This window comes from Zonotrichia albicollis, unplaced genomic scaffold (genome assembly GCF_047830755.1).
Source record: "Zonotrichia albicollis isolate bZonAlb1 unplaced genomic scaffold, bZonAlb1.hap1 Scaffold_254, whole genome shotgun sequence".
In the NCBI taxonomy this organism is placed as follows: Eukaryota; Metazoa; Chordata; class Aves; order Passeriformes; family Passerellidae; genus Zonotrichia; species Zonotrichia albicollis.
In genome coordinates, this window is record NW_027428428.1 from 4,125,311 (window position 1) to 4,149,145 (window position 23,835).

Genomic DNA, 23,835 nt, shown 5'->3' on the forward strand with positions numbered 1-23,835 from the left:
GCATTTCTTGTCTCAAGATTTATATACAGATTCATACGGTGTGGGCCTTCTATTAGGCTCTAAAAACTTTCTACACATCCATTTCCCACATCAGTGCACTTGGCTCCTTCTCTCCTCATTGTGCCTGGCAAGCACAGGAGCCCAGAGCTCCTGCAGAACCCATCACAGCACTCAGTGGGAGCAAACTTGTGTCCAGTCCTCACCTGGAGCTGTGGTGCCCAGCATTCCACCACACTGGAATGAGGAACTGTTCCTGCTCTTTCAAAAGGAGCTAAGGAGCTTTGGCCTTCAGATCAATTGTCTGCAGGCTCCTGCAGTGCCTGGTGCTGCTCCCTTGCCAGAGGCACCCCAGGCCAGGGGGGCACATCTGGGCTGCTGTGTCTGGCTCTGGGGCTCCCTGTTCTGGGCAGTGAGGAGGAGCTGCAGAGGCTCTGCAGGACTGACAGGATGGGCTTTGGGGCTGGCAGGAGAAGCTGAGGGACCTGGGCTGCTGGAGCTTCTGAAGAGGAGGCCCAGGGCTCCTCCAGCAACTGCTGCAAGGGTGGTTTCAGAGAATCCCAGAGTCAGCAAGGGTGGAAGAGGCCATGGAGGTCATCAAGTCCAACCTGTGCCCTGACAACGCCTTGTCTCCCCTGAGCCTCCTCCAGGATAAACAACTGCAGGTCCTTCAGCCACTCCTCACAGGACTTGTGTTCTTCCAGACCCCTCCCCAGCCTTGTTGCCCTTCTCTGGACACACTCCAGCCCTTCCATGTCCTTTCTAAATTAGGGGGCCCCAGAACTGGACACAGCACTCGAGGTGCTGCCCAAGCAGTGCTGAGCACAGGGGAAGAATCCCTGCCCTGCTCCTGCTGCCCACACCATTCGTGTTCCAGGCCAGGAGCCATTGGCCTTCTTGCCCACCTGGGCACACTGCTGACTCATGTCCAGCCTGCTGTCCCTCAGTCCCTGCAGGTCCCTTTCTGCCTGGCTGCTGTCCAGCCCCTCTGGTGCCTTGTTGAGGGAGGGATGCAGGGAGGGAACGGGTCCAGATCCAATCCTTCCTGAACTGTGGTGTTTGCTGGCACTGCCAGTTCCCAGATCTTGATATTTCCATATTCTGGCACAGCCCAAGTCCAGCAATTTGCTGGCAAAGAAAGCCAAAATCAAGCAAATACCTGGTACCTACAGCAACCCGATCTCATGTTTGCTGACACCCCCAGTACCCAGATCCGGAATTTTTCAGATGCCTGCACAGCATAATTCCAGCAATTTGCTGGCACAGAAAATAAGCATCTGGCAATTTCCCAGTGCCGGCACATTCCACACCAAGATCTGGCGTGCCCTGGCACTGCCAGTGCCCACATCTGGCAATTTCCCTCTTCGGGCACCACCCATATCCAGAATTTGCAGGCAAAGAAAGCTAAAACCTGGCAATTTCCCCTTGCCAGCACTGCCGATTCTGGAGTTTGTTGGCAGCAGGATTCCAAGAAAGATGGAAGGAAAGAAGGAAAGAAAAGAGGAAGGCATCCAGACCCAGTCCTTCCTGGAGCCTGCAGCCTGAAATGGGCTGTTTGCTGGCACTGCCAGTGCCCAGATCTGGAAATTTCCCCATTCTGGCACCGCCCAAGTGCAGCAATTTGCTGGCACAGAAATCCAAAACCTGTGGCTGCTTCCTGCTACTGGGTCTGGCACCGCCCCCACATCTTGTGTTTCATGTAACCAGAACCCAGATTTGGAAATTTCTCAGTGCCAGCAGAGCCCAAATCTGGCAGATTTCTGTCATTGGCAATGACACCACCCAGATCTGGTGTTTGTTGGCAGTGCCAGCGCCAAGATCTGAAAACTTCCTGGTGCTGGCACAGCCCAAGTCCAGTGATTTGCTGGCACAGAAAGCCAAAATTTGGAAATCTGCAGGTTCTGGCTCCAGCACCATCCAGATCTGGTGTTTTCTGGGACCGCCAGTGCCCAGATTTGGAAATTTCCCGATGCCTTCACAGCCCAGGTCTAGCAATTTGGTTTTAGTTAGCTTAGGCAGAGAAGTTCCTTGGACTGTGACTTTCCTTTTTCTTGGAACTGTTTAAACATGCTCTGGACTGAAAACCCAGACAAACACCAGCAGCAGCTCACCCCTGTGGCCCACCGAGGTCTGGGACGCTGCATTCCAGCACCAGAGGGACATAGAAGAGACCGAGTGAGCCAACTACAACCCACAAAAAGGACTTTCTGAATTTGCCATCTCTTCAGCACTGTCAGAGTTTGATTTCATATTATTCATTTTTCATGCTTGTGAATACTTTACTTGTTAAAAACCCTGGGGTTTTTTTTTCACTTTTCTCGAGGGAAGTCTTTTCCTGACCTAGTAGGGGGAGGGGCCGCTTGAACTTGCTCTCCAGACGGACCCCTTTTGGAGATTTCGTCCCCAAATTTGCCCTAAGCCAGCACAAACAGTTACAATGAAAACATCACCAGTGGCATCATTTCCTGGTGGCAAATCTTGTGACAGAAAATTGACCTTATTCTCCATGAGAGATTCTTGGGAAGAGCAGACAGGAGAAGATTCCTGGAAAACTGAAACAGCTTTCCAGAAGTGAAATGAAAATGAAAGAAACAATCCAAGATGCTTTCCTCTATTTATTTCTATGCTCCCCTTTTCCATGTTGCACTACTTCTCCATCCCAGTAATTCCAGATGCACTGCACCTCTAAGATTGGTGACTTAGTGATTTTTAGACACTCTAAAATACCATGAGTCACACACAGTTTTCCTTCCCCTGTTTTTACAGGAAAGCAACACTGGAGGTGTCAGTGCAGTGCTGGGGTCAGGTAGGAATCCTACCCCAAGGGAAGGTGCCCCGACAGTGTTTGACCCTCAGCAAGGACAATGCACAGCAGCAAGTGAGGGGATCGCTGTGCCAGTGTGCAGGAGTCAGGGCTCTGCATCTGCGCTCAGCGCTGCAAAGTTCCCGTGTTTGGACAGACGGAGGGGCTGTCCCCGGGGCGCGCGGGGCTCGAACGTGGGGCTCGTGGGTCCAGCGGGGAACGGACACGGGGACGAACGGCCCCGGTGCTTCAGTTGCAGCGGCGGCAGCGGCGACAGCAGCAGCGGCGGCAGCAGCAGCGGCGGCAGCAAAGAGATATTTTGAATACTCTCTTTCTTTCCCTTCTCTCTTTCTTCCTCTCTCCCTCCCTTTCCCGCTGTCGGGCACCCTTCCCTCGGGGTCCCTTGCGCGGCGTCCCTCTCCTCTCCCCGCCTCCCTGTCCCCTGCAGGGCCGGGCCATGCCCCCGGCCCGCCCCCGGCCCCGGGCGGGGCTGCCCCGTGCCCGGCCCCGGCCGTCCCGCCGCGGTCTCGCCTCCGCCCGGCTCTGGCTGTACTGGCGGTGGCGCTGCTGGGCGGGCATCAGTGCCTGGTGCGGGGGCGGCATCGCCGCCCTTTGCCTCCGCCTGGCCCGAGCCCGGCCCCGACCCCGAGCCCGGCCCCAGCCCCGGCCCCGGCCCCGGCTCCTGCCCCGGCTCCTCCCGGGGCCCGCGGAGCACACACGCGGCGCGGCCGCTCCCGCCGCCTCCGCTGCGGCTTCCCCGGCCCGAGCTCCGCCGCTCGGCAGCGCGGCCGCCGGCCCCGAGCCTCCCGTGCCGCGTTCCCGGGAGCGAACGCCTGGGCATGGCCGGCCCGGGGCGGGTGAGGGGCGCTCGGGGGCCGTTGCTGGCCCCGGGCCGAGCGCTGACAGCCGCGTCTCGCCCGCAGGGACGGCGCAGGAGGCCCTGCAGGAGCGGTACCGGCTGGGATCGCTGCTGGGGCGCGGCGGCTTCGGCAGAGTCTTCGCGGCCACGCGGCTCTCGGACGGCGCCCCGGTGAGCGGCGGGGCCGGCGGCGGGCGCAGGAGGAGGCGATGGAGGAGGAGGAGGGCAGAGGGCAGAGGATGGGGCACGCAGTGGGGGCGGCGATCTCACCCCGCTGCTGGCCTTGGCTTGCAGGTGGCCATCAAAAGGGTGCCACGGAACCGCGTCCGGCACTGGGGCGAGCTGGTGAGTGAGCGGGGCCAGCAGCCGGGGCTGCCGGCCAGGGATGAGCCGGGGCCCGGCACGGTGGGAGCCGCCAGGACGCCCCGAGGGAGAGCGGGCGTGGGGCCAGCGCAGGGCGCAGAGCATCCCGGGCTGGCTGAGGGCTTCCCCAGGCCTGGCACGGCATCGGCCCCAGTGACGGCATCGTGCTCCTCCCGCAGCCCGACGGCACCAGCGCACCCCTGGAGATCGTGCTGCTGGCCAAGGTGTCCACTGGCTTCCCCGGTGTGGTCCAGCTGCTGGAGTGGCTCGAGCTCCCCAACTGCATCGTGATGGTGCTGGAGCGGCCAGAGCAGTGTCAGGACCTGCATCGTTTCATTGGGGCACGGCGGTTCCTGCCCGAGGAGGAGGCGCGGGAGCTGTTCCGCCAGGTGCTGGAGGCCGTGCGGCACTGCACCAGCTGCGGGGTCCTGCACAGGGACATCAAGCCAGAGAACATCCTGGTTGACCTGGACACCGGGCAGGCCAAGCTGATTGACTTTGGCTGTGGCACCTACCTGCAGGACACAGTCTACACACACTTTGCAGGTGAGCCTACCCAGGGCTGTGCTCCCGCTGCTGACATCTCATGGCCCAACATCTCACAGCCCAAGCTGGCTGTGGCAGCGGGGATTCTCCCTTTTGCTGCCAGTCAGGGCACTGAGTCCTCAGCTGAGTTGCTTTAGAGCAGGGCTGGGTGGGCAGCCATCTTCCAGCCCTGCTGGCAGCCTTTGCCAGCCACTCTGCCCAGGACTGGGGCTGGGCTGGGGCAGCCAGCCCGACCAAAACCCCCGTGGGTGGGGATAGCAGAGAGAGAGGGCAGAAACTGTGCCCCAGCCATCTTCCAGCCCTGCTGGCAGCCTTTGCCAGCCACTCTGCCCAGGACTGGGGCTGGGCTGGGGCAGCCAGCCCGACCAAAACCCCCGTGGGTGGGGGTAGCAGAGAGAGAGGGCAGAACCTGTGCCCCAGCCAGTTTGGTGTGCAAATGAGAGGAAGGGCTTGCACTACCCCACTCGCCCTGTTTCCCTTGGCTTCATAATATTTTTGGGGCAATGCAGGCAGGGAGGATAAGGGCATGTTTTTTCCCCAGCATGGAGTGGATTTTTCCTTTGCATGTCATGGTCGTGCCTAGCCAGGGCTGCCCTCTTCCAGCACCAGAGGCTTCTTTTCCAACCCTAACTTTGTGCACAAGTCCCAGATGCTGGCGAGAGGGCAGTGGTCACCCTGTGTGCCCCTGATGCAGCCCCCGCGGGCCCAGGGATGCTGGGGCCAGGCTCTGGGAGCAGCAGCATCCCCCTGATGAACTCCATCTGTATTCCATAGGAACACTGTCCTACAGCCCCCCAGAATGGAACGACTTTGGCTGGTACCATGGCGAGGCAGCAACGGTCTGGTCCCTGGGCATCCTGCTGCACCAGATGGTCTGCGGGGAGCACCCTTTCAGGAGGGGCCGGAACCTCAGCTGGGGCCAGCTCCCGCTGCCACAAAGGCTCTCTCAAGGTGGATCCTCTTCTCTTGGAATGGGTGGAATCCCAGTGCTGGGAGCCAGCAGCGGGATCGTGGGCATCCCGCTCTGGCAGCTGCTGAGGAGGTGGCACATGTCCTGCTCTCCTCCAAAACAGGGAATTGGTGGGAAAGTTTAGGCCCAGCTCAGAGCGCATCCAGCATGGCCTGGGCATGGGAACAGTGGGGTAAAGCAGACAGGAGCCTTCTCTGGCTGACCATCAGTTTCTGCTTTCTATCCCCAGAGTGCAAAGACCTGATCTGGTGGTGTTTATCCGTGAACTCCTTGGACAGACCCACACTGGAAGACCTGTTCTGTGTTCCTTGGATGCAGGATATTCCTCTGCCATAGAAGAAGGGAGAGCACCACAGGCACACTTTGATCCAGGGCCCTGGTAAGTTCCTGCTCCACATATGCCTTGGCAATGAGAAGCAAAGGAACCCAACCCTTTTTGTGCTGCCAGTGTCACTGCACCGGGGTCATGGGATGGGAACACGCAGCCCTTGTGCTGGAGCTGAGCTGCTCTGCCCAGCACTGGTGGCCGCCATCCCAGCTGGTTTTGCTTGTCCTGGTTCCCTGACAGCTGGGGCCCTGGGCAGAGCCCTGAGAGCCTGGTATGCCCGCAGGGAAGGAGAAGGAGCCCCTGGAGAAGCTGTACCGGGTGGGGATGATGATGCTGCTGCTGCTGGAGACAGCGAGGGTGACAGCAAGGATGACAAGCTCTTCCTCAGCCTGGCCACTGGAGGCTGAAGGTGATGCACTTTGATTCTGGCACCTTCTTCAAAGCCAAACTCCACGGGGAATTTGCAGATGAGTCGCCATCTGGGGAAATTCTGCCAGATTTGGGCATGACCCAGCCTGGCGGGGAACCAAAGGCTCCCCCTTTGCTGGGACAGATGCAACTCATTCTTCAGTCGCTGCCCAGCTGCTTTTGGCAGGGCTGGGAGGATGGGCTGGGGCGGGTACGAAATGGGAGTGGGCTCCTGGCTCTGCCAACAGCCCCCAGCACCCACTGTGCCCTGGGCTGGGGCTGGGGCTGGGGCAGCCAGCCCGACACAAAGAAAGCCCATGGTGGGAGCAGAGGTGGGGCTCCAGAACCTGTGCACAGCTGCTTTGCTGTGCAGGCAAGGAAGGGCTTGGGCTGCTCCACTGCCCTTGTTTGCTTTGGGGTCACTGTTATTGTGGGGGGCAGTGCAGGGGGGAAGAGAGAAAGTGTGGGATTCCCTCAGCCATGGCTGGGTTTTTCCCTAGCATGTAGGTGTTGGGCCTTCCTCAAGGCCCTGACAGAGATAAGAGTTTTTACTGTTTTTCTTGTTTTCCCTTTTTGTCTCTAAACTCTTGTCAATAATGTGTTGTTTGTTATTCCAGAGGAAGCATTCGAGGTGGTCCAGTGTGGATGGGGAAGTGCTTGGGAGCAGCTGTGGCGTGGATGGGCCGTGCCCTTGGAGAAGGCTGAGGCCATGGTTTGGGAGCAGCTTTTCTTCCAGCCGTGGCTGGTGTGAGGTGGGTCCCTGTGTGCTTGGCAGGGTGGGATCAGAGCTTTTGGGAGATGGCAGCGAGCACAGGAGCATCCTGCACTGGGCAGCTGCTGAGGGCTGGATGTGCCGTGGCTGGCTGCAGGCTGGGCACATGTCCTGCCCTCCTGCTCTGTGCCAAAGGCAGCAGGTATGGGCAGCTCTGGGCACAGCCAGCATGGCCTGGGCACCGCAGGCCTTGGCACAAGGGCACAGGAACCCTCAGCTGACGGGCGGTTTCTGCTTTCTCTCCTCGCAGCCGGGCTCTGCGGGTGCTGAGGCTGCTCTGGGCTCTGCCAGGGCTCTGCTGGGCTCAGCCCTTGGCCCAGCTGGGCTGGCTCGGCCCTCACATTGCTCTGACAGCTTTGCATCAGACGAGCCCGTTGTGAGCACAGCGCCTGAGCTTTCTGCTTTGGCCGGTGAGTGAGACTCTGCTGCAGGCCCAGAGATTGCAGCTGGGGACACACATCCAGCTGGCAAGGACCCAAACTCTCCACAGTCCCGTCTGAACACCTGGATCTGTACAGGGTGTTTTCTTCTTGACTGGCTGGAATTGTGCAATTGCACTTTGTTCCTCCTCTAGCAGTGCCACGAGTGGGCCAAAGCTGGCGAGTGGGCCGTGCTCCTGAGGCAGTGCAGTCTGGAGCTGGTGGATGGAGAATTGCCCTTCTGCACTGCCAAACCAGAGCAAAAAGCCGTAAGTGGGACTTTGTGTCTCTAAGAAATCCCTGACAGTTACAACAGGAATGTGCAGCTCATTCCCAGGCTGAGAAGGAAGGTCATCTTCTGAAGGATGTGGGCTTTGACAGAGTTTCCATTCCCAGTCCTGCTTGGAGCTGGAAGGGCACAAAGCAATTTCCTCTTGCTTTGACCACAATTTCAAATACCAGTGTTGGGAACAAAGCCCAAAATCTTTTAAGAGGCCGCTGAGGTCAGTAAGATGGATCCATGCCATCAGCACATTTACAATGTAAAGAACTGAGTTCTCTTTTGAAAAAGATCATTTACCTCTTAATGCAAAGAATGTATCTTTGCATTTATGTTTTGTTTTTTTCACTAACATTGTGTTATGTTTTTTCACTAATACTTGGATTTTATGCTTATCTTTTACAATTTACCTATTTTTTTCCTTTTTCCTTTTTTTTTCCTTTCAATAGAAAACATGTCCTATCAAAGGAATGTCCTTTGCTCCTGGTTCCCGTGTGGAGCAGCTCCCTTCCTGCTGGCTGAGCTGCTCAGGCAGGGCCCGGCAGCTCCTGGCCCTGCAGGGCTGAGGCTTTTCCCCGTTGCTGGGCACAGACTGATGGAGCAGCACTGCTGAACACGGGCACACAGAGGGACCAGCAGCAGCTGCCTTTGGCCACCTGAGGCTCCAGGGCCCAAACTCTGAGCAGCCAGGGCTGGAAGAGACTGGCAGGATCTGGTCCCTGACTCTGGGGCAGGGCTGCACAAATGACCCCACAGCAGCAGCAGCAGCAGCAGCAGCAGCAGCACATGGAGCTGACTTTGAGCACAGCCCCTGCCCCTCTTCCCTCCCATGTGCAGCGGTGTCACAGCAGCCTGAGGCACCTGGGAGCCCCCAGTGCCAGCAGGGACTGGAGATGGCAGCCCTGGGCTCCTGGAGGCTGTGCAGGGAACAGAGCTGGGCACTCCCTGTCCATGGGGAGCTTCCAGATGGAAAAGGCTGCTGTGCCCAGGCAGCTGCAAAGGCAGAGAAAGGAGGCTCTGGAGCCCTGGATCTGTGCCAGTGCCACAGTCCTGGGCAGCAGCCAGCGAGCCCTGGGGGAACAGAGGGCACAGCAAGAGGGACAGAACCAGGCAAGGGCAGAGACTGGAGAGAGCCAGGCCTGGGAGCAGGAACAGCTGCTCCATTGCACTCTTGGAGAAAGCTCTTGGCTGGTTCAAAGCGCTGAAAGGTGTGAAGGGCAGAGAGGAGGCCACAACAAACAATGCTCCTGTTTGCACAGCCTCCCCTCTCCTGTTTGCACAGCCTCCCCTCTCTGTGTCCCAGAAGGAATTGCATTGAGTGGATTCGTCTCTCCCAGTCGTCTCGTTCAGCATGAGCAGCTCAGCACCAGGAACTGAAGGAGCTGAAGCCTCAGGCCACAGGAGCTGGGCAAGAGGGAACTTTTGGAGCAAAGTAATGCTGCTAAAATAGCTCCAGCTGAATGCAGTGGATAGAATCATGGAATCACAGAATCCTCTCTGTTGGAAAAGCCCTCTGAGCTCACCCAGTGCAGCCGCTCACCCAGCAGTGCCAAGCCCAGCACTAAACCACATCCCTGAAGAGCCAAGGCCTGGACACCAGCCCTGAGTGAGGCCTGGACAGCAGGCCCTGAGCCAAAAGTGGTCTCTGGATGAACCTTCCAAGCAAAGGTTATCTTTGTATCTGCTCCCTGATGAAATATGCATGGTCATTAGCATTGAGATAGATGTAGCCACTCCTTAGTGAAACATGTATTGACCTTTGTGTATTTAGAAGCCAGACAAGGCCATGGAATCTGACATCTGGCCTTGTTTGGGGCTGTATGGTCAAAGTCACCTCCCTTGGTTCCTCCTTGAGCCCTTGCCAGGCTTTGGGAGGGTCGCAAGAGGAGGATGAAAGCAGATGTTGCCACACTAGCAGTGCTGTCAGTTTGTTCATTCAGCACTGTCAGAGCTGGACCCTCTCCCAGCGGGGTTGGAGCCTCACCTGGGGCTGGAGGCACCTGCAGGAATTCCCAGTGCCCAGGAGTGGCTCTGCAGCCCTTGGCTGTGACAGCTTCCCCAGCTGCTGTGTGGGTCTGGGGGATGGTAAAGCCTGAGGGTAAATGCTACTGGATCTTTGTTAATCACTGCTGCAATCTTTGTTGGGGATGGTTGGGTGCATTGCTGAGCTGCTCCTTTTGTGATTCTTTGCTGCTCTGAACTGCGGGAAATGACACTGATTCCTTCAGCTGGACTCTGTGTCTTTGGTGCTGACCCTGCCCACTGGTAAAACAAAACTGGCCCAGTCTGTCCAGATGCCAACAAAATGTCACTTGTTCAGTGTCAATGTGAGGAATCAGTCCCATCAGAAATTCCCAGCTGGGAAGCCCTTCCCTGGAGTTCCCTGGCTCTGGAGTGGGCTGAGGTCAGAGCCCCGTGGGAGCAGTGGGGCAGTCGGGTAAAAGAAGCTGCACCCCTGGATTTCTTCAAATGCATCCAAAAATTGCAAATGGAAAAGGAAAAGACCTTGTGGGTTTGGGCAGACAAAGATGAATTTGCTGAGAGTACATAGGAAACAGCACCTTCAGAAGGAAAAATTATTGTTGGAATGCTCCCACATGGAGCAATAGAAGAAGGTTTTAATCTTGAGCTCAGATGCACTTGTGCAAGTGACATATCAATCTAATAAATAACTATATACATATCTATAGGATAACAAGACCTTCATATTTATAAATTTATTTAGATATGTCTATATCTACATATCTATATTTCTATATCAATATGTACACATAAAATACTAATAATGTGAACTAGTGCTGACAATACTAATTTGGTATCTTTGGCTGCTCAGGGATGTAACACTAAATACCCTACAGAACAGGATTGGCCAGTACCCTCATGTCAGTGGTCAACTTTGTGAGACTGTATACAATGAAAAAAGGAGGAAGGGAGGAAATTGGCTACTTTTACATGGTGTGCTGATATTGTGATGTAGAGTGCTTTGTCTGTTCCTGTGAAAAATACAGTGATTAAGCCTGCAGGGTTTTTCATGTACCAGACTATGCACAAGCTGCAGGATTGGTTGAAAGGGTGAAGGAGTTGTTAAAAGAGCAGTTGGAAAAATGAGGAGATGGGAACCTTTGTCCATGGAGAACCCATCTCCCAGATGTGCTCCATGCCCTTCACAATGGCCCACTGGGAAAATGAAAGCCCCTGGCTGTGCACGGCTGCCCCCAGTTTGCAAATCCAGCCATGGGCAGTGAGACTTGGGTTGCCTGGGAAATTGTTCTGGCTGTGATGGCTCCTGGCAGGGCCAGCCCAGAGGCTGCAGGGCTGGGCCTTCATGCACTGGAATTAATTAGGATAAATTCAAAGCAAATGAGAGCTATCAATACTGAAACAGGAATTCAGATTCCTCCAGGACACTTTGCTTTGGTAACTGCTCCCATGGAGCTTGGCCTTGCAAAGTGTTCCTGTCATGGCAAGAGGAATTGATGCAGAATGTCTAGGTGAAATGACAGTGATTCTGAAAACAATAATGAACAAGACTAGATTATTCAACCCCATGATAGAGTAGCACAATTATTGATCTTGCCATTTTAGGAACGATTGTGAAAACAGGAGATCCACCTCCAGTCACCACTGTTTGCGGAGATAAAGGGTTTGGATCCAGCAGCCCTAATAATAGAGCCAGAGTGTGGGTCTGGAGGCCAAAAGGCCCTCCCGAGGCAGCTCCTGGGAAAGACAACTCTGAGTCCTGAAACCTGGGCAGGAACATTGGGATTGTGTCCCTGCAGCCAAGGATTGTGTGTGAGAACAAGGAGATCTGCCAGGAGATTGTTTTACACATCCTGCCAGACCAAATCTCCCTGTTTGCCCCAAGGGCCCCTTTGGAACATGCTCTGATCCAGGGGGCTCCATGTGAAGGCTGCTGTGACCCTGAGGGACTTGCACAGGAATTCCATCCAGGAGCCTGGGTGCCCATCAGGGACTGGGACCCGGCTCCTTTCAGCCAGAGGGGAAAGGGCCCCCCAGGCCTTGTTAGCCCAGACAGCATGGTAAAGCTGAACAGCAAAGGGCCTGGGGGCATTATTCTGGGATGAAAAAGGTGCCAGCTCCAGGGACAACAGAATTCTTGTTCCTAACTCGAATGAGATTGAGAAAAAAGAATGAAGAATGGTGTCATTAAGGTACTACTGATGTCTGTAAGGTGTACCTTGATAGTCAGCCAGAATCTTTGTCTGCCACAAACACCTCCAGTGTTTCACCAAGGGATTGGTCATCAAAATGTAATGATGGGTTATGATGGATTGCTGAGCTTCTTTTGTAATTCTTTGCTAATGATGATGTGCTTTTCTGAGCTTATCCTTTTGTAAATCTTTGCAGCTGTGCATGATATAAGTGACACAATTCCTTCAGTTGGTGTCTGTGTCTTTGGTAGTGACCCTGCCCACGGGTGAAACAGGGCCCCCTCTTGCCTAAGTGTTACCTGGGAAGGCAAAAGCCCTCACTCCAAAATTCCCCCCTTCCTCCCTGTTCCCCCCTTCACATCCTGAGCATGATGTGCTCTGGTCTGGGCTATGCCCGGGCTCAGTTGGGGTCCCCTGTCCTGGCTGTGTCACCTGCCCAGCTCCCCCACAGCCCCAGCCCCTCCCCAGCGTGGCTGACAAGGGGCAGGAGAGGCCTTGGCTGTGCTGCAGCTCAGCAAGAACAAAACCATCTCTGCGTGCTCAGCCCTGTGCTCAGCACCCGGCCCAGCAGTGTCTCAGTGCCAGGGGCTGTGCCCTCAGTCCCTGCCAGGGGTTTCCATGGCAACTGCCAGGCCAGGTGACCCAGGTGTCCACCCCAGTGCCGGTTGCCATGGAAACAGTGCCCAGCCCTGCCCCTTTCTGTCTGGCTGACCTGGCCTTTGGCCCTGGCAGTGCCGGTGGCTGCTGGTTCCTGGTGCCTGAGCGCCCAGCGCGGCATAGGGCAGGTGGCCACAGCACAGCCCCCAGCAAGGGATCCCCTCTGGCTCTGGGCACTGACACCAGCCCTGAGCAAGGGCCAGGGCAGCTTTCCATGGCCACCAACCATCACAACAGCTCCGGGCATTGGTTGCCATGGCACCAAACCAAGGAATGGGTCCCCCATGGCCGTTGCCATGGCACCTAGTGGCACCAACGAGTGTCATTGCAATTGTACCTGGAGCAGCCCTGGCACTGCTTTGTCCTGAGGGTTGCCATGGCAGCAGAGGACAGCATCAGCAGGTGCTCTGCAAGGCCCCTGGGGCAGACGGGAAGGAGCAGCAGAGCAGGGCCTGATCCATCCCCAGTGCGCTGCACAGCCCAGGGCAGCATCACAGAGCGTCCTCATGGAGCTGCCAACAACATCCCCCCTCTGCAGCCCTGGCCTCTTCTCCAGCTGACACAGGTGCCCCATCCTTGCAGGCACAGACACGGCAGCACTGGCTCAGCAGCCCCTGTTTGCATTGCACAGAGCAGGGGGAGCACCCCCATGCTGTTGGTGTGGGGACATGAACCTGAGGGAGCAAAAATGCCATCAGCCCCTGGGGCCAGCAACGGTTGGGGGACAGCAGAGAAACCACTCAGCTTTGTCCTGGCTTCTGCAGTCAGCCAGAAAGTTTGTTCCCATCAGCTGGGAGTTTCCTGTCTCACTGCAGATGCTGTTGCTCAGAGCCAGGGCTGCCTGACAGCCACCCTCAAACTGCCCTGAGCATTTCCTTTCCATTACCTTTGCTTTCTTTACTTTTCACTGCAACAAATTTGTTCTTTTTGCTCATCACAGGGCTCTTAGAACTGGACACAGCACTCTAGGTGCTGCCCAACCAGTGCGGACCACACGGCAAGAATCCCTGCCGTGTTCCTGCTGGCCACACTGTTCCTGATCCAGGCCAGGAGCCATTGGCCTTCTTGCCCACCTGGGCACACTGCTGGCTCATGTCCAGCCTGCTTTCAATCAGTCCCTGCAGGTCCCTTTCTGCCTGGCCACTCTCCAGCCACTCTGTCCCCAGCCTGTAGTGCTGCAGGGGTTGTTGTGGCCAAAGTGCAGGACCTGGCACTTGGACTTGTTAAACCTCACCTTGTTGGATTTGGGCCCTGGATCCAGCCTGTCCAGGGCCCTGTGCAGAGCCCTCCTACCCTGCAGCAGATCAACACTCCCAGCCAAACTGGTGTCACCAGGGTTCCATGAGGCCCCAAAGCATTCCAATGGTCTCCATGATTCCATGAGGCCTCCCAGTATCACAATGTCTCTTTGGTTCCATGGGACCCCTTGGTGTCACAAATTCCCTTGGATCCTTGGGCCCCGCAGTCTCACAATGCCACTATGGCCCCCAGTGTCCTGCAGTGTCACAATGGATCCTTGGTTCCATGAGGTGTCTGAGTGTAGCAATGCTCTCCTTGCCTCCACAGTGTCACAAGGGCCTCTTCGTCCCAAGGACCACCACGGTGTCCAACATGTTTCCTTCATTCCAGGAGTCCCTGAGGAGCAGCATTAGCCTCTTGGTTCCATGGGGCCCTGCAGTGTCACAATGGCCCATCGTGACACCAGGTTCTGCTCTGTCACAATGCTCTGCATGGTTCCACAAGGCCCTGCAGGGTCACAGAGGCTTCTTGGTTCCATGAGGCCTCAGAGTGCCACAAGGAATTCCCTGGTGCTGCAGTGTCACAATGGAGCTCTGGTGACACAAGATCCTGCAGTGTCACCAGAGACCCTTGGTTCCACGGGGCACCACAGTGTCACAATTGTTCCCTCAGTTCCCAGAGTCCCTGCAATGGTGCACTGGCCCCTCGATTCCATTGTTTCCAGGCTCTCCCTGGAAACTCTCCTTGGTTCCACAGTGGCACAATGGCCCCTTGGTTCCACAAGGCCCTGCAGGGTCACAGTGGCCTCTGTGGTTCCAGCAGGACCCAGACTGTCACAATGGACTCCTTGCTTCCATTAAGCCCCACAGTGTCACAATGGCCCCCTGCATCTGCGCTGCCATGTCACACACAGTGTCACCATTGTCCCCTTAGTGCCACCAGGCCCCTTGCTTAGTGTCACAATGGCCCCTTGCTTCCCCAGGGCCCTGCAGTGTCACAATCATCAGAGTCAACCAGGCTGCAAAGGACCTTGGAGAGCATCCAGTCCAACCTGGAACGTAACATCACCTTATCACCCAGACCGTAGCAGCGGGTGCCACATCCAGTCTTTCCTTAAACACCTCCAGGGATGGTGACTCACTTGTTCCTGATCCATAGGATTCCCAGGGTTTGCATGAGGGAAATGGTGGGTAAGTGGGGGGGACAAAGCGTTACTGATCGTCAGCTTTAAGCTCTTGATTTTAATATTTATTCAAACTGCATTAGAAGGTGCTGGGGGTCAATATCAATTGGACATTACTGATATGGGTCTATAAACAGGAAAAGAAAACTTAACAGGATAAATCAATTCTCTCTTCATTGTTTTCAATATAGTTTATTCAGTCTGAATACACTTCAGAAATGTGTCTTATTAACCACGAAAGAATTGAAAATCTAGAGTATTCCCTGTGGCTTTTCTTGTTCAGACGTTGTGAACAAATGTTGATGAGCCTTTTCCCGTGACCTCCTGAACTGAGGAGCTCAAGAAAGAAGAGGCCTCTGCAGTAGGAAAATTCATCATCAAACTCCAAGTGGCTGAGAACCCATCCCCATCAGGGCAGAAATGAACAGAAATGGGCACAGCTTTGTAGCTCCCCCAGCTTTGGCATGGGCCCTGGGCCTGGAGCAGGAGCAGCTCTTGAGGGCCCCAAGGCCGGGGCTCTTGTGCTACCATGGGCAGATGGGATGGCAGCAGGGGCTGCAGAGCTCTCAGCACCTCAGCCCGAGGGGAGCAGGGCAGCCAGGGAGCCTCCTTTGGCCTTGGCCAAGAACCTTCCCCCATGGCTGCGGCTGAGTCCTGTGGCAGCTGCAGCTGCTGCTGTGCCCTTGCCAAGGGCTGAGGCCATGGGGCAGTGGCCAGAGCAGCCTGGCCTCAGCAGAGCTGTGGGGCCAGAGCCGGCTGGGCTGGGCTGGGGAGAGGCCCTTGGTGCTGCCCAGAGCTCAGGGCAGCTGGCAGAGCTTGCAGAGAGCTGGGCTGGGCTCAGAGAGCCCGGCCCAGAAACCATCAGTGTCCATCTCAGCCTGGCTGAGCGTGCAGGGGCAGGACTCAGGCCAGGCCTTGTGGGGCAGGGCCAGCGCCTGTGCAAGGCATTGCAAACAGGCAAGTGGCCCAGAGAGGAGGCTGCTCTGTGCCCTTGGTGGCATGGACAGAGCAGAGAGGGGGCCCAGGACATTTGTCAGCACCAGCCTCTCTGCCCTGCCCTTGGCAGCCCTGGCTGCTGAGCCCTGCTTTGGCCTGGGCTGAGTTTGGCTGTGGCCCAGCTCCATCCTCCTGCAGGGCCCAGGGCCTGTTCCCGGCCATGGCCAGCCCTGGCTGCCTCTCTGCTGGCCCAGAGGCCAAAAGAGCCCGGGGCAGGGCTGTCTGTGCAGCCCCACAGGTGCCACAGGCTCTGCAGGAGCTGGCAGAGGCTGCCCAGCAGGGAGGCCATGGGGCAAAGAGCCCCAAGGTTGCTGTGGGCACCACGGCACAGGGACCGTTCCTAGCCGCAATGCTCCTGGCCTGGGCTGGGCCTGCACAGGGGCTGGGCCACCATGGCTGGGCCAACACAGGGCCACAAAGGGGCCACACAGCCACTGCTGGGGCTGACAGCAAGGCCAGGCACACACAAGCAATTGCTGAGCATGGCCTGTGCTGGCCCAGCCTGACTGTGCCAAAGGCAGAGCTCAGCTGCTCTTGGGGGCTGCAGGAACCGTCCAGAGCCCAAAGAGACTCCATGGCTTTGCTGGAGACCAAGGCTGCAGCAGAGAAATGCAGGGCTGCTGCAGGATGGGGAGGGCATTGAATTCCAGCACACACCTCAGCTCTCTGATGATCCCGGCACCATGCTGGGCCCTGTTTCAGACTGGAGCAGAGCAGATGTTGATGGGACAGGAGCCCTGAGGGGCTGTCAGGGACCTGCAGCTTGCAAGGTGCTCTGCTCTCCCTCAGGTGCTCTCTGAGACATCCTATTCCAGCTGGGCACCTCAGGGCACAAGTGGCACTGCCTGTCCATGGGTACACAGCTGATGTCTGCCTGGAAAGGAGAAGAGGTTTTAATACTGGTTAGTTTCCTAATATACAAATGGATCTTTGTTACCTGGGTCATTTGAGCATTTTTAAGCCATGGCAATTTTTTCCCACCAGGAACAGGAACTTCCTGGAAGTGTAATGATGGCAGAAGAACAAATACTGATCTTCCTGTGGACTTGTGTCACCAATATCCAGTGTATTGCTTCCTCTCAATCTTCCTTCATGTATTTCCAGCTCTCCTGGTTAGATGGCCATGTCTAAGGACGCCCCTTCACTAGAGCAGCTGGATCAATGTCTACCTTGCTGTTTTTTGATTTCCTCCTCCAGATGCTCTCTGGTCTTTCAAGTGCCCTTCAAATGACTGGTTTCATGCTTTGAGGTGCAGAGAGTTGCCCCATATTTCTGAAGTTCAATAAATATCATGTTAGTCAACATCTTAATTGTGTTTATATCTATCACTTAGTTTTTCCTATGTCTTTGCCTAAAACTGTTATGTACAGAAATCCCTTGGGGATGGGGGACATTTCAGATGCTGTTGGTACATCACAGAGAGCTGAGGAAAGAGCTGTGAGCGATATTAAACTGTTCAAATGTTCGACTGTAGCATTGTGTGTGTTTTATATGGGTTTATTGTAAAGTTGGTTCTTTTTTATAAGTTAAGAATTTGGTTTGACCCTCTGTTCCCTCCATGTTCTCCCTCCTAATGGTTTGTTCCTCCCACCTGTTCCCTGTCAATCATTGTAACCGTCCCCTCTCATGTCAAGAATCTTCTATGTCACTCATCCCTCACCTAGAATATGATTTTTCCCTTCAGCCTTTTCCCTCCCCTGGGCGCTTCCTATTGGTTCAGTTGTGTCCCTCGCTGCTCCCCTGGGTTTTGCTCATTGGTCCCTCATGTCTCTTCGGTTGCCCCCATTCCCTTTTTAAGTGCATCCCTAACGGTTTTTACCTGACACCGTCACTGGCCCCGCTTGGGCTAAAAAAGCGCCTTGGCATCCACACGCATGTCCACTCCTTCATTCCATCACCTCAGTTCTTCGCAGTCCTGCTCTCGCCTGCATCACCACACTGTAGATGGAGCCACTACTCAGGGGTTCTTGCCGAGAACCTGGGAGTGGCGGGATTCATAGTCGCCACCAGTCACTCCAGGAGCGGCTAGCCAGCTAGTCAGCTCCAGTGGCTGCGGAAGTGAGACTGCGTTCAACGTGTGTTTGTTGGCAAGAAACCTTTCTGTGCCTCTGAGTGTCACCAGGCCCTGAGCCCAAAGGACACAAACCTGATGAGTTGTGGTTCCCACTGCAGGGGCTGCACTTGGACCTTGGCTCTGCACAGGAGAGCTCTTCATCCCCTTTCTCTCTTTTCCTCCCTCTGGGCATGGAGGGAGTTCCTGGCTTCAGTGTGTGACTCGTGTGTGCAAAGAGCAAATCTGGGCAGAATTGGGGAAGGGAGGGTTTGGGGGGACCTTGGGATCTGTGCTGGGCTCAGAAGGTTTTCCATTGCTCTGTCTGCTGTGGAAAGTGGATTCAATATCCCACAGAGTAATGACTTTTGCATTGATGGAACGGTGCCTTCCCTTGGCTTTGTTGACTAACAATAAATGAACATCTGTCAGTGTCTCAGGCAGCTCCTTCTCCAAGGAAAGCAGGTGGGACTTGGAGCCAAGGAGGTGAAAGCTGCAGGTGCAGCCTGGGCTGGAGGGAACTCAGATTTGCACAAGGCTGCTCTGAGTGCCAGTGCTTGGATGGGGGAAATGGTGGGGTGTGGGTAGGGACAGAGTCTGATTGATTGTCAGCCATGGAGTGTCTTGATTTTCATATCCATTCAAAATGCATGAGGAGGTACTTGGATGCAGTGTCAATTGGAGACTGCACATATCAATGAATTATCAGGAAAAAAAAGCTAAACAGGACCTGAAAAATCCTTTCTCACTGTCTTTTTAAATATATTGCATTCACTGCAGATATACTACTGAGATCTGTCTAATTAACCACAAATGATTTGAAAATTAAAATCAAATTATCCCCAGGGGCTTGGCTTGTTAAGGTGTTCTGAATGTTAATGAGCCCTGGGACACTGAATTCCTGCACTCAAGAGCTGAAGGCTGAACAAGCTTCTGGAGCAGGAAAATTCAGCAGCAGCCTCCAAGGTGCTGAGGATGTCAGCAGCCCCCACTGAGGCCATCCCTGCCCAGAGACCGTGGGGGAATGGGCAGACAAGGAGAGCGTCCCTGGGGCTGGGGCAGCACAACTCAGAGGCACCAGCGGCTCCAGCTGGGCAATGGAGTGTGGAATGTGGCTGGGAAAGCCCTGCCTGGGCTGGGCCAAGCAGGACACACAAGCCCTGACCCCTAAACGCCAAACAATTCTCTCAAGGAGACATTTTAAAAGAACTACAATTGCTTGTGTACTGTGAGTTGGACTCCCTAGAGATATACCAACTGGAGATTCTCATGAACTCAAAATAACAAAACAGCCTTTACTGGAAACTTTAGAAAATCAGAGAAACTTTGGCAAAATGTTTTTTATTACACTATAGTGCCTTTGTTTGTTAATTATAGATCTTTCTAATCTTGAGATTCTTAAGTAATGTACTGATGAGTATGTTGGTTTCAGTGCTGGTTTATTATTTATGTATTTATCTTGTTGTGAGATGGGATTACAAGAAAGGTACAGTAGGCTTAAAATTTTAAAAGGGTATAAATAAAAATTTATTAAAAGTAAAATTAAATAAAAGGTAGTAAGAATTAAAATTAATTTTTTAGAATACTTTTTTTTTCTTTACATCTTTTTCATTTTACTGAAAATGTAAAGAAACTAAACTAGAAATTGTTATTTCACTATTTCTAGAATCATTTTTTTTTCTTTACTGTGGAGAGAAGTTTTTCTTGTTAAGTTTATAGAGAGTTTTTTACAAGAGGTAAAAATAGGTTGTTTTTTGTTCTTAGTTTTGTCATGGATAACAGTTCTCTGGTGATCTTTGTTATTGTGGTTTTTTTTATTGCTACAAGCTTTTTTACAGCTTGTTGATAAGTCATGTCAACTTAAGGGGTATTGTTTTAAAGATGAGCTGTTTAAAGGTAAATGTTTTTATTACTTTCTTTTTAAATTATTTTTATCTTAGACAATAGAGATCTTCTCTTGGGGATACTGGATTACTTTTTTTTCCCCCTGTTTAAACTCTTTGTAAAATTACAGTTATTTTAGCATTTATTTATTTAACATGCAGGTTTTTCTTTGATTAATTTGTAATATTTTTATTAATTTTAATTTTTTTATAGTTTTATATGTTATAAAGAAAAAGAGATATTTTATTATAGTTTATAAGAAGATTTTAGTTTTAAGACTAAGGTATTTTTTTCTTCTTTTTGGGGGGAGGGATTTACCTTTTTACTGACTTTTATGATTTTATGGGTTTTTTTAATATATATTATAAATAAATATATATATATATATATAATATAATATATATATATATTTTTTTTTTTTAATTGAGGGAGGATTGAAGTATTGAAAGGATTTACACCTGACCCGCTGATAACTTGTGGAGGAAGTTGTGGTTGAGTTGTATTAGGATTGCTTTTATGACTGCTTTGGGGCTTTTTATTGTGTTTAATATTCGTTGTAGGGTTATTTTGTATGGGTTGTAGGTTGTAGGAGTTTTTAGTTTTAATTGTGTTGGGGGAGGGGATTTGATGGTAAGATTTTAATTGCTGTGGCCAGCTTTGTTCTGGTTGGGGTTTTGTAGCCTCTTTTGTTTTCCTGTTTGGGAGTTGTTGGGGTTTGGTTTGATGAGAATGGGGGTGATGGGGAAGGGGGTCCTGGGGAGGGGGGAAGGGGCTCAGCCCATGGCCGGGTTGCTTGGTTTGGTTTGGTTTGGTTTGGTTTGGTTTGGTTTGGTTTGGTTTGGTTTGGTTTGGTTTGGTTGGGTTTGGTTTGGTTTGGTTTGGTTGAGATGGGGGCTGCTGCTTCTTTGTTGACTGGAAAAGAAAGAGGAGGTTCCTGGGTTTTTTCATCTTTAACATATGTGTTTAAAAGAAGCATGTTCAGTATCTTTGTGGGTTAACAGATTGTCAGTTACACAAAATTTTTGTATTACTTTTTAAAATTCTTCTCATGTCAAACTACAACAGACATTCAATCAACAAATCCACATCTCAGAGCACTGACTTGGCCCATTTGACTTCACAAACTCTAAGCCTGTTCAGTTTCATGTTACTCAAAATCTACAGGAGCAAAGAAACATAAGAAGACATGGAAAGAGAGAAAGACAAAAAAGATACAGAGAAGCACACACAGAGCTACCAAACCCTGGATTCCAGCGGTGTTCAGATGGAAATTCCAAGAGGACCCAGGGTCAAGATGTGTGCTTGCCTTGTGGTCAGCCTTCAATTCCCCTTGGTCTCGCTGGGCCCTTCCCCCAGGTGGGACTTGGTCTCATTTGGTCCCTCAGGAGCTGGGCTGGGGCTGCAGAGGTGGCTGTGGAGCATTGCCTGTGCTGTGCCAGGGACTGGCAGACGCTGCTGGGCTGGGATAGAGGCTCTGGGGGGAATTGGGGCTCCAGGGCAGGGCCTGGAACTGCCCCTTCCTCCCGCCACACGTGAAAAGTTTTGATCCAACAATCTCCTCCAGTCTTTCACAACAGGCAATGTTAGAGGGGGTACCCCAATTCTGGCCATGGGCACCTGGCCGAGAAGGACAGATCCATAGGAAGGAAAGCACAGAGACCCAGAGTTTGGAAAGAAGCTGAAAGGCTCACTAGGCCAAGGCCAGCCAGACTTGTCAGGAATGGCAGATTTTGTTGGGAAGCAGTCTTTGGATCTAGGGAGTTGTGGAGGTGGAGCACCAATCTCACACATGGACACCTGGAGAAGCAGCACAATTCTTTCCCGTAGAAAGGAAAACACGGAGCCTTCCCCAGTGTTTTGGGGAAAGATGAGAGGTGACCCTTGCAAAACCACTGCCAGAAAAACTTGTCCTGGCAATATTCCTATGGGAACAATCCCTGGATAAAAGAAAGTTTGGAGGTGAAATCTCAATTCAGGCCATGGGTGCCTGGAGAAGAAGGAGAGTTCTTTTCCATCAAAAGGAAAGCACAGAGCCCCAGTATTTCAGCAGCAGATGAGAAGCGACTTTCAACATGCCAAGTTGGACCAGTCAGGCAGTCCATGGGAGGCAAAACCAGCCAGACCTGTTCTGTGTTCCCTTGGCTTTATGGGGATCCATAGTGTCACACTGGCCCCTTGGTTCCATAAGGCCCCATAGTGTCACAACGGTCCCAATGATTCCATGAGTCCCTGCAGTGTCACAATGGTCTCTGTGGTTCCCTGTCAGGACCCAGGACATCCCTCTGGCTGTCCTGAGCAGCCAAGACCCCTGTCAGGGGTCTCAGAGACCCTGGCACAGAGCCCAAAATGCCCCTGTGGTTTTGATTATGACCCGTGGAGAAAATTACCAACCTTGTATGAAGATCAGCAAGCCACAACGTTTAAATAGAATATTAGTGAAGTTATCACAGGGTGGAAAAGTAGATTTTTGCGTTTTTGGTATGGGGGTTCAGGAGGCAAGATGGAGGGACATAAGTGTGTCCAGCCTTTCTCCTTCTTCTTGGCTTCCATCTTCTGCTTCGGTGTTGGCACTTGCAGATTGGTTTAGAGTAGAAGCTCACTATCTAACATAGGTGATAGGTTTTGGAAAGTAATTGTAAACATTGTATACATAGTTTTTGTATAAAGACATAACACCGCCCTGTGGGCAGGCAGAATGCCTCGAACTGTCTTTGTGAGCTGACTTCGGCAGGGCACTAGAAAATTTTTAATAAATAAGATAAAATAAACAACCTTGAGACCGAGAAATGAAGAGCTCTGACTCCTTCTTCAAGTGCCGGGCTGGGAAAAGAGACTTTCAAACTTTTCTCGGGGTCACTCTGATAAGCTAATGGTCCCGACAGTTCCCCAGGCCCCACAATGCCATGTGACTCCTCTGTTCCAAGCAGCTTGCAATGTTACAATGGACCTTTGGATCCTAGGGGTTTGTGGTGTCACAATGGTCTCCCTTTGGCTGCACAGTGTCACAATGGACAATTGATAACAAGAGGCCACTCTGTGTCACCCTGGAGCTTTGGTTCCATGAAGCCTGCAGTGTCACAATGAACCCTTGGTTCAATGGAGTTCCACAATGTCACCATGGCCCCTCGGTTCTATGCAGCCTGCAGTGTCACAATGGTCTCCTTTGGTTGCCCAGTGTCACAATGGACCACTGATGTCATGGGGCCTTGCAATATCACCCTGGACCTTTGGTTCCACGCAGCCCTGCGGTGTCACAAAGGCCTCTTGGTTTCACAAGGCCCCACAGTATCACAATGGTCTTCTTGGTTCTGTGAGGATCCCCAGGGTCACAATGGTCTCACTGGTTCCATGAGCTCCAGAGTGTCACAATGCTTTCCTTATTCCATAGGGCCTCACAGTGTCCCAATGATTCTATGAGTTTCAATGGTTCTATGAATTCCCTCAGTGTCAAAATGGACCTTGGTTCCATGAGGCTCTGCAGTGCCCAAATGATCTCTCCATTAGGTTCTATGAGGTCTTGCAATGTCACAATGGATCTTTGGCTCCATGGGGTCTTGCAGTGTCACGATGGCCCCTGGGTTTGATGGGGCCTCTCAGTGTCACAATGATCCCTACATTCCATGGAGCCACGCAGTGTCAGTACTGTCCCCTTGGTTCCATGAGGCTCAGCAATGTCACAGTGCTCTCCATGATTCCATGAGGCCTCACAGAGTCACAACGACCCCTTGGTCTCACAGGGTCCCACAGTATCACAATGGTCCCTTGGTTCCATGGGCCCTGTGCTGCTGCATTCCCCCCTCCCCTTCTCAGGCCACCCTGCCAGCTGAGAAATGCTCCTTGGGGCTCAGCCTTGGCCAACAGCCCCTGGGCTCAGCTCCTCTGCAGCTCATCACAAACACTGTCTGCTCC

At 53.2% G+C, this 23,835-nt stretch overlaps 1 protein-coding gene and 1 long non-coding RNA gene across 2 annotated transcripts in view; both read left to right on the plus strand.

The window, feature by feature from the left end:
- The window catches only part of LOC141727740 (uncharacterized), a 572,619-nt gene that overhangs the window by 228,353 nt on the left and 320,431 nt on the right, over positions 1 to 23,835 (plus strand). The gene's annotated exons all lie outside the window — the stretch shown is intronic.
- LOC141727760 (serine/threonine-protein kinase pim-1-like) overlaps positions 1 to 23,835 on the plus strand; it is a 69,017-nt gene that overhangs the window by 24,308 nt on the left and 20,874 nt on the right. Inside the window, exons 2-5 of the mRNA XM_074534044.1 lie at positions 3,724 to 3,830; positions 3,954 to 4,004; positions 4,202 to 4,568; positions 5,343 to 5,519. Of these exons, the coding sequence (XP_074390145.1) occupies positions 3,724 to 3,830; positions 3,954 to 4,004; positions 4,202 to 4,568; positions 5,343 to 5,519 (702 nt within the window). The remainder of the gene's footprint in view (positions 1 to 3,723; positions 3,831 to 3,953; positions 4,005 to 4,201; positions 4,569 to 5,342; positions 5,520 to 23,835) is intronic.